Source organism: Brienomyrus brachyistius, chromosome 1 (genome assembly GCF_023856365.1).
Source record: "Brienomyrus brachyistius isolate T26 chromosome 1, BBRACH_0.4, whole genome shotgun sequence".
Classification (NCBI taxonomy): domain Eukaryota; kingdom Metazoa; phylum Chordata; class Actinopteri; order Osteoglossiformes; family Mormyridae; genus Brienomyrus; species Brienomyrus brachyistius.
Window position 1 is genome coordinate 15,900,613 of NC_064533.1, and position 13,178 is coordinate 15,913,790.

General features: G+C 51.7%; 1 protein-coding gene across 1 annotated transcript in view; it reads right to left on the minus strand.

Annotated features, from left to right (window-relative positions):
• The window catches only part of LOC125727810 (partitioning defective 3 homolog), a 162,444-nt gene that overhangs the window by 73,788 nt on the left and 75,478 nt on the right, over positions 1-13,178 (minus strand). Inside the window, 1 exon segment of the mRNA XM_049004804.1 lies at positions 3,033-3,213. Within this exon segment, the coding sequence (XP_048860761.1) occupies positions 3,033-3,213 (181 nt within the window).

Sequence of the window (13,178 nt, forward strand, 5' to 3'; positions counted from 1 at the left end):
CCGTACAGGGCTCTCCCAACGTACGCGTGATCGTCTCCTATCAGCCATGCGACTACCAGCTAGGAGGCTCACAGGCGAATCAACGCAAAAAGCCCCCACCCCCTCACTATGCATGAGCAGCTGTCTGAGAACGAGCACCAGCTTTTTCTGTTGGATTAATGAGTCTTTTTATAAACAATTAAATGCATTAACAACATCCCAGCCAGCCTGTTCGATGGGATTAGCTCAGCCAAAAAACCTATAATTTTAATACATCATCATTATCATTAATGATATAAGTGCATGCAATACTGTTCATTCTTAACTAAGCCCCAGCCTTTAAATTCCTCATGTCACGGAGGGGCCTGCAATACTAACACACTGTCATTGGATTGGTTGATAAAATTGCCATGGGAGAACTCTCAGAGACGACACCAAACCCCGTCCTGACGTCGTCTTATCCGTCTTGGAGAAGAGCACCTTTCCAGTAGCCGTGTAGAGGACGAGTGCCAGAGTCCGGCCCAGCAACGAGAAACCTGCCATACAGCGTTAGGACGCCGTCCCTGCCATGCGCCTCATTCGGCTGTCATACGTAGCACACTTGTTGGTGACGGTCCCCAAGGCAGGACTGTGACACTCCTGATTAAAGAACAGCCAGAACACCCCAGCAGGTAAGCATGTAACGGCTCTGATCAACAGCTCACCTGCCACTTTGCCGCCCTCTCCTCCAATGTCTGGGGGCAGGAGAAGCCCAGCATGGCAGCCCCCACCCCTTCCACCTTTGCCCCGACCATACCATCCTGTGTATGTGTGTGTGTGTGTGTGTGTGTGTGTGTCCCCTGGACATCCAGCCCTGCACTGTCAAAGTTTCACTCAGTATATTCAGGGTTAGCACTTTTCCCAAAGGTACAAGACACCTGTCCAAGGATCCAACAACTGGACTTCATCAAACAACATTCCTCACTTCTGTTTAGGGCTGTTACAATCATGAAATTTTAGTGAACGATTAAGTGCCATGCAAATAATTGCGATTAATGATTTAATCTTTTTCTATTTTATAAGGCTATTAGAGTTAGCCTAATCACAGTTTAATAAACACACATACACCTTATGAAGAGGAAGAGGCTATTAATTGAACATTGGAACATGCGTACGGTAGGGGTCGGTTCAGAAGCACGAGGAGATGACGCCATTAACGGAGCAGCAGACAAACATCTCACGGTAGAAAACGATGTGGAAATAGTGACAAATATGACATTTGAATACAAATGTACAGATGAATGGAGATGATACTAGCAATTATGCAAAACAATCACGGTCAGTTCAAATAATTGTGGTCAGATGATTATGTAATAATTGTGACAGGCCTACTTATGTTAGTGTTACCAGGAACATAAACTGGATGAAAACTTGGCGCCAGTACACAGCGCTAAGCTAGACATTTGCCAGTCTCGCTAGAACAGTGCGATTCAGATCACAGCTGGACGAACAGCTGGCTGCCACCACCTCACGGGCGCATTCGGTGACCCCCGAATTGCCCCCCGCTCGCGCTCATTAAAATCAGAGTCCTGTGATTCCACCGCCCCACCTGCTTTAAAGAGGCCCACATCTTCATGTTGGGGCCTGTAATATGAGCCTCAATCCACATAATCACCAGCGAATTACAATCATTATGCAAAATTTACATCTAATCTGTAGCACTATTATTGGCCGGTCTCACCTCCTCTGGTGGCATTATGAGGATGTGAGATTGTTCTGGGGTGACAGGAAACCAGTCAGCAAAGTCCTGCGGAGCATTACCTCATATAGTTCTTACCTCACGCTCCGTGAGACACAGCCTGAAGGTGGGGTCTCAACTCCAACTTCTACAAAGATGCTCTATGACATTGTCATTCCTGCTCTGCTGTGTACAAAAGGGACCCCCACCCCCATCCTAAGAAATACTGGCTCTGTAATGTAACTAGATGAGGACCATGGCTAATCAGCTTGACGCTCACAGGTAACCCCTGCAATATGACTGGTTGATTCCTGGACTGCGCATATATGCAGAAACTCACAGTAAAGAATTCAACTCACAGAAATAAGTGCCAGCAGTAATAAATACAAAAGGAAAATCCCCTTTCATCTAGCCTGGCTGGATTTACACATACATAGGGAACGTGAGCTGCTGTTAGTGAGGTGTGGGGTACAGGGGCTGTTCGTGCCTTTCTGGTAATACATTTTCAGTTTATTCTCATATTATACTTGCAACCCGAAAATAGCTAAACCATCCATATTTCACAGGGGGGGCACAATCACAGAGTTTATGGGACCAGGGCGGGACACCCTGGACGGGCACATATAGACACATAGACGACTCAGAGTTGGCTATCAGCCGCATTGTGTGACTGATCTGATACAAACACCCTTCAGTAATATCATGAAATGTACCTTTCCAGTAAAATATGGGTGTGGCTTTGAATTTCTTACTACCAACTTCCAAACATTTATGGACAGTATGCTTGCACAGTCAAATTTCATAAACATACTTTAGTTGGTTTACAGCTAAAGTTGCACAAAAATAAAGCAGGAGACAGCGCCAAGCTGCCTGGGGGGGCAGGGGGTCTTAGTGTAACCGTAATCCATGGCAGTTCCTGTGCTGGGCTGCATTCCGCCTCTGGCATCCCCACCATCACCAAAAACAAACACCCCGTTCCAGATTGCTGCCCCCGAGACAAAACAGACGGGCCCTCCAGAGGTGCCATGGGAGACACACCTGGCGTGATTACCCATAATGCTCTGGGGCATGGATGTGGCAATCCTGAGCCTGGTGGAAAAATGCATGGAAGATCTCTCCCCCCCCAGCAAGGTGAGGATATGACTGGGGGGCAGGGGGGGGATTTTCAGGACCTTGGAAGGGGGGGGGGATTGTGAGCTTCGCAGAATACTGGACTTTCAGGGGACAGGCGGGCAGGCAGGCGGGCAGGCAGGCGGGCAGGCAGGCGGGCAGGCGGGCGGGCATCCCCCGCTACAGACGTCAGGTGTGATGAGAACCGAGGAGTGACAGCACTTACTGGTCTTGAGGGCCGAGGGCGTGACCTCGATCTCGCTGTTGACCTGGTACGGCGGCAGGGCGGACATGTTGGCTGATCCCAGCTCGCTGCCAAACATGTCGGGGCTCTGCGTGCCGGTTGAGCTGGCGCTGGTGCCGTCGCCGCCGTGGTGGGGGTCCTGCTCGTCGTAAATGGCCACCAGCTGAGGAGAAAGCAGAGGAGGAGATTGTCAGTCTCATGGCGGACACACGTGAGGAGGCGTGGCAGCACGGAGTGGGCATCTCGCAAACGATTACCGGATCCGTTGCGGGAGGGGCCCCGCCCGAGGTCCGAAACAAACCACATATCACAAAACAGCCCAAGAAGACGGCTGAAGATTAAAGCTGTCGACCTTCACAGACCCAAAGACGTCTCTGCTGAGGTCAATACTTTTACAGCAGGGAGAGATGGGGGGGGTTGGATTTGCCAGTCAAGACTCGGGTTGGACCCTGGCACACCCCCATCCGTAATGAAGATTATGGGGTGGGGCTCACGGGTGTACTGTGGTCGGGGGGAGCAGTGCCCGCGTCGCTATCCTGCAAGGGTTCCCTCAAAGACAGCGCAGCACCACCGCATGCTTTCATCTCAGCCCTCTGATGTGCGAGCACCCCCTTCCCCCCCGCTGTCTGTGGGGGGGGGGGGGGGGGTTACTGCCGGCATCGCTCACACAGCCCCATTGCATGTTTGTTTTCAGGAATTAGGAGATGATTACGTTCTCTCCCCGATGCGATTTCGCAGCAGAGTCAACATAGTGATTGCAGAAGAAACCTGGCCTATCTAAACCCTCAGCCCGCCGTTAAAGACCCACCCCCCTCCCAGCCAGCTGGGTGTAAACGCTCCCCCTCTATTCTCCAAAAGTGACACCCTCCCCAATCCCAAGCTGTGTTGAGATATTGCGGTTTAACAAAATTGCGACAAACTGGGAGTCGACTACGTTACAAAATAAAAGCTCCTTTTATATTAAAATCAGGCACTTTGAAGTGAAATTTATTTGACTTTTCTTTTATTACAAAGCTTCAGAGCCGCGAGCAGGGAGGCCATTCAGAGCCACCTCTATACAAACCACTTTCCCATTAACGCAGCCGCGATGAGCTACACGCTGTAAATGCATTCCCAGAATGCCCCCGAACTTCAAGGGCGAATCATTGTGTTAATCTGCTCGGGTTACTGCCGCCTGATTACAGTTTAAAAATGTACGACGGATTTAAGCGCAGCCACTCTAAGTAGGCAAATACGTACATCTTCCTGACGAGTTTCGGAAGCGTTAACCCATTGGTACCATTGTCGGAAAAACAAGGTGGGTTAGGAAGACTGGGCTGCTTTACCGTGGTACAATATGGATTACTTCCTAATAAACGGCCTTCTTCCGGTTACCTGGAAACCAGAGCACTATGGACACTGGCCACGTGACTGTACCTCTGATTGGACACAGGTACCCCGCCCATCTTATGTCACATGCAATCAGACTGCAGCCATACACGCCCCGTGTGTGTGTGTGTGTGTGACAGAACATGTGACAGCCCGTGTTTGTGTCACTGTGTGACTCTGTGTGCAACAGTATGTGTGTCTGTGTGAGAGACAGTGTGTGTCACTGTGTGACTCTGTGTGTGACAGTATGTGCGTCTGTGACAGTGTGTGTCAGTGTGTGTGTGACAGTATGTGCATCTGTGACAGTGTGTGTCAGTGTGTGTGTGTGTGACAGTATGTGCGTCTGTGACAGTGTGTGTAGGTGTGTGTGTGTGACAGTATGTGTGTCTGTGACAGTGTGTGTCAGTGTGTGTGTGTGTGTGTGACAGTATGTGCATCTGTGACAGTGTGTGTCAGTGTGTGTGTGTGACAGTATGTGCGTCTGTGACAGTGTGTGTAGGTGTGTGTGTGTGTGACAGTTTGTGTGTCTGTGACAGTGTGTGTCAGTGTGTGTGTGTGTGACAGTATGTGCGTCTGTGACAGTGTGTGTAGGTGTGTGTGTGTGTGACAGTATGTGCATCTGTGACAGTGTGTGTCAGTGTGTGTGTGTGTGTGACAGTTTGTGTGTCTGTGACAGTGTGTGTCAGTGTGTGTGTGTGTGACAGTATGTATGTCTGTGACAGTGTGTGTCAGTGTGTGTGTGTGTGACAGTATATGTGTCTGACAGTGTGTGTCAGTGTGTGTGTGTGTGACTGTGTGTGTCTGACAGTGTGTGTCAGTGTGTGTGTGTGTGACAGTATGTGTCGCTGTGTGTGTGCGCGACAGTGTGTGCGTCTGTGACAGTGTGTGTCTGTGTGTCACTGTGTGTGTCTGTGACAGTGTGTGTGTGTGAGACAGTGTGTCTGTGACAGTGTGTGTCAGTGTGTGTGTGTGTGTCTGTGAGACTGTGTGTCTGTGACAGTGTGTGTGTGACAGTATGTGCGTCTGTGACAGTGTGTGTCAGTGTGTGTGTGACTGTGTGTGTCTGTGACAGTGTGTCAGTGTGTCAGTGTGTGTCTGTGACAGTGTGTCAGTGTGTCAGTGTGTGTGACTGTGTGTGTCTGTGACAGTGTGTCAGTGTGTGTGTGACTGTGTGTCTGTGACAGTGTGTCAGTGTGTGTGTCTGTGAGACTGTGTGTGTCTGTGACAGTGTGTGTCACTGTGTGTGTCTGTGACAGTATGTGCGTCTGACAGTGTGTGTGTGTGTGTGTGTGTGTGACAGTATGTGCGTCTGCGACAGTGTGTGGGACTGTGTGTGTCTGTGACAGTGTGTGTCGCTGTGTGTGTGTGTGTGTGTGTGTTTGAGACAGCATGTGTGTCTGTGTGAGACAGTGTGTGTCGCTGTGTGTGTGAGACAGTGTGTGTCGCTGTGTGTCCGCGACAGTATGTGTGTCTGTGACAGTCTGTGTCACTGTGTGACTCTGTGTGCGACAGTATGTGCGTCTGTGACAGTGTGTGTCACTGTGTGACTCTGTGTGCGACAGTATGTGCGTCTGTGACAGTGTGTGTCAGTGTGTGTGTGTGTGAGACAGTATGTGGGTCTGTGTGAGAGACAGCGTGTGTACACTTTGAGGAGAGACACAACCTGACACAATCTTCAAGTAAAATGCCTATTACTCTTTGTTTAATCTTAAATGTATACACAATTATTTACTCTGATTCATACAAAAAAATTGCAGCTGATTTCACTCCTGAAGTAGTCAATAATCACTGTCATCGGTATTCACCCCACCGCACGAGCACTCACCCCGCGCACGAGCACTCACCCCCGCGCACGAGCACTCACCCCCCCGCGCACGAGCACTCACCCCCCCCGCACGAGCACTCACCCCCCCGCACGAGCACTCACCCCCCCGCACGAGCACTCACCCCCCCGCACGAGCACTCACCCCCCCCGCACGAGCACTCACCCCCCCGCACGAGCACTCACCCCCCCGCACGAGCACTCACCCCACCGCACGAGCACTCACCCCACCGCACGAGCACTCACCCCCCCGCACGAGCACTCACCCCCGCGCACGAGCACTCACCCCCCCGCACGAGCACTCACCCCACCGCACGAGCACTCACCCCACCGCACGAGCACTCACCCCACCGCACGAGCACTCACCCCCCCGCACGAGCACTCACCCCCCCGCACGAGCACTCACCCCCCCGCACGAGCACTCACCCCCCCGCACGAGCACTCACCCCACCGCACGAGCACTCACCACATGCGAGCACTCACCCCCCCCGCACGAGCACTCACCCCACCGCACGAGCACTCACCCCACCGCACGAGCACTCACCCCACCGCACGAGCACTCACCCCACCGCACGAGCACTCACCCCACCGCACGAGCACTCACCCCACCGCACGAGCACTCACCACGCGCACGAGCACTCACCCCACCGCACGAGCACTCACCCCGCTCTCACTTTATATGCAGTTAGTGATTTCTAGCTGCATGATTCATACTGGGGAAACCGACATCTAAAGAAGCTTCAGTGCATTTCCACCGCGAGGGTAGCCTGGGCTGCACGTCATGGGGCGGCACAACATTGCACGGCATTGCACACCCCCATCCCCCCAGGCCTGTCAGACCTCCCCCACATCCCCCCTGCTCCCTGACACACGTCTCTTGAACTCCGTCGTTGAGGGAGCCTCTCTGACTTTCATGTGTCTCCGCTTTCATGCGGCACTGTTCCATCTGCCAAGGAGGGGCGGGGCTGAGGGCTGTGCCCGCTGCCCCCCGCATCACCACCATCACCAGCACCAGCAGGTCCACACACATGGAGACAGGCCACTGAAAGCTGCAGCCCCCTGCTACCAATGACTTTACTGCTAGTAGCTCAAGTTGTAGTGAAACTGCTATGCGGACGGCGAGGAGGGTTATGAGCAAAGGGCACCTGTGCAGCAAAATCAGTGTGGTTCACATCTTACCGAGATGGGCGGAAAGCCGGATCAAACTGATGTCAGCTTTGACACCATTTCAGCTGCCCGATCGTGTTTAAAATAAACTCTTAAGCAGGATGCATGGAGACATTCGATGAAAATTTTTGTCCAAAAACCAGATGTTTAACAGGTCAGCATACATTTGACCGCCTTCCAGCTCCCAGCAACGTGCGTGAACAAAAGTGCTCACGGTACCCTGTGCACTGAAACGTCAGGAACGTCTGTCAAGATTACAGGCTTACGAGCGGACGTCTAAATCAGCAGAGTCCTTCCGGGAAGAGTGGTGCTAACTTCGTACGTTTATTCATAGCCTGGCAGAACTGCCCGTCACAGCTAATGCACATAAATGTGGAGCTGCTGCGATTGGCTATGGCCGACCAATGAGCAAAGCTTCCTCACTTAACTTAACGCCATGCAGTACGTTCAAGCAGATTGATGGGCTGTCTTCAGCCTGCATGCTAGCCCGGCAGAGCATCCAGAGCCAAACAGCTGATATTTAACGGCTTCTCAGAAACAGACAGACCCTCCGCCAAGCTGTAATAGTTATGTTTACAGTAAGAGCGCCAACCAGAGACAGGACTTCAGAAAATCTTCAGAAAGTCGCCCTGTGAAAGCCAGCTTGGCTGGAAACCTCCCCAGATACCTTCTGCCAAAGGATATTAAAGATCGCAGACTATAGTAACAAGTGCAGCAACAGAAGAGGACCTTCTGCACCATTCACGTAGTTGTTTGGATTATATACTGAATGTTAAGTGTGATTCTAGAAGGCACTTCCAGATCATATAATTCGAGGGTGTTTGGACTGCTCTTCATAGTGGGTGTTACAGCACAAAACACAGAGGCTCCCATATGAGGGATTATCTCTGACTCTGAAGAGTTACTTAGTGGTATCATCTCATTACCTCAATTACAGTATAAAACCCCCCCAAATCAGAAGAGAACATCACCATCGCCTGGCTCTCCACCATCTCAGCCTCACAGGAGATGCATGAGGGCTTTTCATCTCAGACAGAATGATCTATAACAGCTGTAGACCAGCCCTTGGCAGATCCAGCCCGGACTGGATGACGGTCCCAGCCTGAGTCTAAATGCAGCCAGGCTCTCGTTCCAGGATCCCAACATGGAAAACTGATGAGATCTGGGAATGTGAATATGTTCATCCGGTCCAAAATCTCACCAAGGAGAGCGAGGAGAGTCAAGAGCAGAAAAAAAATTTTAAAATCGCTGAGTTATCCAGTGGAGTGAAGTGTTTCACCTGACAACCCCCTAGCCCCAACCCTCCCAAGAGAACCAACCTCTGATTAATAGAGACTTTCATCTTAGTTGGTGTGGAAAACAGTTCTAGACATGAAGTCGGGTTCGAGCAGTGAGCTCTTGCAGCTTCCAAGCTGTAGCCCTTACCCCCAGGCCCTGGTAAGGCGATTAGGGTGCCGTGTACACCATCCTGTAAGGGCCCGCGGGATAATAACATTTCAGAGCTTTGGAAACTGTCACACGCTTAGTCAACTGCTTCCTCTTTAAGCCTCAAGGATCGGCAGGAACCCCCCCCCCCCCTCACCAAACTCTACCTCTGTTCTTCCTTCCAAAGGGAAGGACATCGCAATATCTTCCAGGAAATTGTCGCGCTCCTGCGTTAATGAATAGGACACACCCTCCTCACTGGCGCAGCCAATCAGCATTTCTGTGGGGGTCATGAAGCAGGCGGGGCTGACGGGAGGGGTTCAAGGCTTGCCTGACCGGCGCCCCTTGCACCTGGAGCACTGAGAAACCTCAGGCCTGAGAGGTGCATTATGGGAGCTGAGTACCGCGGCCGGCCCAGTCATCCACCCCAACTCCATTCAGAATTGCACGAGGATGTGTGTGGAGAGGTACACACTGCACCCTTTTCCTTTCCACAGCGACTAATTTTAGCCTTGGGAAGATTGAGGGAAAATGGAGAGGAAAACGTACAGAGCAGGAGAAGTTTAAACAGATTAGGGAGTCATGCTTGAAAATGCACACAGCAGAGCCGAGGGTGGGGCAGAGGGGGGTGGCACATCCCACCCTTAATAAACCCCCCCTAACTATAAATGCAATAAACCCCCCCGGCCATCAAAATGGTCTCGATCCAATCTAAAGAGGCAAAAGGAGCAATCATTCCGGGGCCATTAGCGGTCAGTGGCTTGGAAAAAACGGCTGGGATACATGGGAGGGGGGTGTTTACGCTGACCACGGCGGAAAGCGGGAATCAAGAAAGTGTACCCAGCCCATTTGGACGCCATTGTGACATCATCAGCAGCACCAACTGTAAAAGACTTCAGGAGGAGGAATTCAGAATTCCAATTTGACGGGATTTTTATCCCCCACCCCAGTGTGCAAACCTCTGAGTATCAGGCAGCCTGACAGACGAATGCCGGCTCTCCTACTGAATTGCTGATTTTTAACAGCAGATCCCATCTTTAACACACATCCTGTTCATTTCCCTCAAGCTGATTCTTTCACTTCCAAGGTACCTCGTTCCCCAAAATGCTGCCACACGGCAGCACCAAGATCCGAAGCCCACGGCTTTACCCCTGATTCATATTCATTGCGCGGATTCAGAATGCAAATGCCAAGGTTTCCATTGTCGGTATTAGTAATCCCAACTTAAAATATAAGCATTAGGAAAATACATAATAATGCAAAAAAGAGAGAGAACAGTGTTTAAAAGATGCCCTTCGATGCTTCATCTGATATGCACAAAGCTGGGGAGAGTGATTAAAACCTTTATCCAGGGACACGGCTGTCGGCTTCAAACATTTTCAGCCTCTGAGGTGCTCGCAGGAAAAAAATATTGAGACCAGCCACAGTAAGAAGCACAAACGTCGTCCTTGACGGGAGAACCGGTTGGAATCCTCACGGCACACATGCCGTCTGCCTGACTGGCAGCTCTAATATGTAATTGGAAGGGTGGCGTGCCCCCCTGCACTACCCCCCTCCCTCCAAAATAAAAAAACCTCTTTGCCAAAGAATGGAAACATTTCTCTCTTCAGTATGGAAGCCAGAAGCAGAACTATAAGACCATTAGACGACACAGGCAGCCACCTCCTGAGTGGGCGCAAACTTAGCAGGCCAATTTCACTCACTCTCAGATAGGGGGCGCCAGAGGGGAAATTTGCACTAGTTAGCAGCTTCCCAGAGGGAGATCTCGACGCTAAAGATCACGATGATTGGTTGCAAACAGAAGAGCGCCGCCTTCTGGGAAAGTGATAGGGGCCACAGACGTCTGGTCTGGAGTACCTGGGGAGGAACGCACTCTGCGGAAGGTACCAGTGACTGACAGAGAGGGTAATCATCATCAGCCTCACTCTCGAAGCCGAGGACCCCGTTGCCAGGCAGGAGACAGACTTGACAACTGAGACGATGCACTTCGCTCTCAGAGAGGAGGAAACGAACGCGAGCCTGAGAGGCGTAAATAAGAAACATGAAGTCACATGGCCGCACCCTCGGCAAACATGGCCGCGTTGGAACCCATCAGCCTCTCCTTATTGGCGTGTACCCTAAAAGTGTCCCATGATTCACTGCCCACCCACCTCCCAGAAACAACAGCAGACACACACCCACCAGGAGGGTGAGGTGAGGGTTGGCACTCTGCTTGGGGGGCTGGCCATCCCCCCTTCCCCCAAGAGTACCTAGGGTCCATTGGCCACTTCAGGGAAGACTGGCCCCCCCAGTCCCCCTGGACAGGGAGGGACAATCAGACCCCCATAGGCCAGCATCACGGTCATCCTCCTGCCACCCACCCTGTGCCTGGGACTTCAAACCGCATTAACTCTGTCCAACAACATCCAGAATAGCATACTTATTCTGTAAGAAAGTGCATCCTTCCTGATGTCTGAAATCAGGACAGGTCAAACGAAGGGGCCCCATCAATCTGCGCTCTGCTCAGCCTCTGACCATCACTGCAGGAGAGTCGCCTCCATTAAGATAAGAGAGCATCGCAATCACTCAGCTCAGAGGTGAGGCGAGGCGAGTTCAGCCCCCCCCCCCACCCCAGAAGAAGGTGGGCATCAACTGAACACCGCACCTCCCCCTAAAGAGCCACACAATGACAGAACATCAAACAAGTGCCAGAATGAGGAACAACCAGATCAGAGTTAATCTCTAAAACCAGTCGTTCACAACATTCAGCAGTAACATTCAGCTAACGGACACAGACACACACACGTGCATTTATGAGTAATAAGGTGTGACCAGATCATTTCCTGGAGATGATTTAAACATGCGTTTTATCATGGACCTTGGGAGCCAGCACCACGTCGGTCTGTGATGCCTCTCCACCAAGGAGGTCACACGACACCCGCTACTGCTGGACACACCGCAAAGGGGGCTGTCTTCATAACCCGGGGCCCCCAGGCAGACCCAACGGATGAACGTCTGTCTGTGAGGAGCAGAAGGTGGCTCTGGCTACTCAATAGCCCTGCGCTCACCTGAAGATGGCAGGACCTGATCCGAGTGTCATGCGGACAGCCCCCCCCTCCACGAGCCACGCGGCATGTACACCCCCTCCCCCCACCAGTCGGTTTAATTAAGCGCTCGACTTGTCAACGTGGCTCTCCCGGGGAGCCAGCTAGGGTTCGGTTGCCATGGCACCGCGAGTAAGTGCACCTCAATTCTGACATCCCACCAGGTGTGACCCCCCCCTACCGTGTAAGGATGCTTCATACAGAAATTCAGCTCAGAGGGTCTGGGGGGGGTCATGGTTCAGTGCAGAGGTGGGGCCGCCTGCCACCTGCCTCCATCACTGAACCATGATCTCGGTTAGATACTGCAGACTGAGATTCAAGGCAGGGAGAGCGAATATAAGCATATTGGGGGGGGGGGGGGGGCAGAGCTGATGGAGGGCACCCTATGTCTTCATTTATATCTTACAGGATGACTAACTTTCAGACCCACCCTCCCTCCCAAAGAAAAAAAAAAGAATCTTGCTCACTGAATGACGTAATTTACCAGTCCGTCTGTATGCCAGGTGCAGTGACTGTGAGGTCAGGGGGGGCCAGACCTTTTTTTTTTTTTTCTCCTAAGGACAATACCTCATTGTGGTGCCTCGGTTGCTCATGGTGTCGCAGTTTCAGTTTTTTTTTTTTTTTGGGGGGGGGAGACGTAAAAGAAAGTGCGATGCCACCCAGCATCCCGTTCCTCCGAGCGGTCTCAGCGGACGCGGTGTCTTGTGCCCTCTAGAGCCGCTTGCAGTCATTGCTCTGACTTAAGGCCCTTTGCGCATGAGGGGAGACGCCACGCCCAGTGCAAGGCTGACACTTACATCCCAATCCCTGTCAAAGCAAAGCAATGCTGACCAGAATATTAAAATGCAAAAAAACAACAAGAGATCAGGGGGAATCATAACACTGCAAATACAAATACATTAAAGTAAAGCGAAAAATGACAGGCAACATAAAACAAAGGCAGAAACACCAACAGAGGTACCTGGGCTCCAGCTCAGAGAGAAGAGACTTTAAACGGATGATAATGGGTCAGAACGAGTCATTGATCAAGTGGTCCGCTCTCGGAGAATGTTCCGGAGGGCGACAGTGGCCTGACGTCATTAACGACATTAACTCCCGATTACCACAACCTAGGAGTCCACACTGACTAATGGATCCTTAAGCTTAGGACCGCTCCTTTGCTCACGTTTTGGGGGGGGGGGGGGGGGTGCCTTAGCACGGGGGTGGTGCTGGGTCGCTGGGTATGGATTGGAGGGTCAAGATCAAACTCTTTTTTGTTGCTGT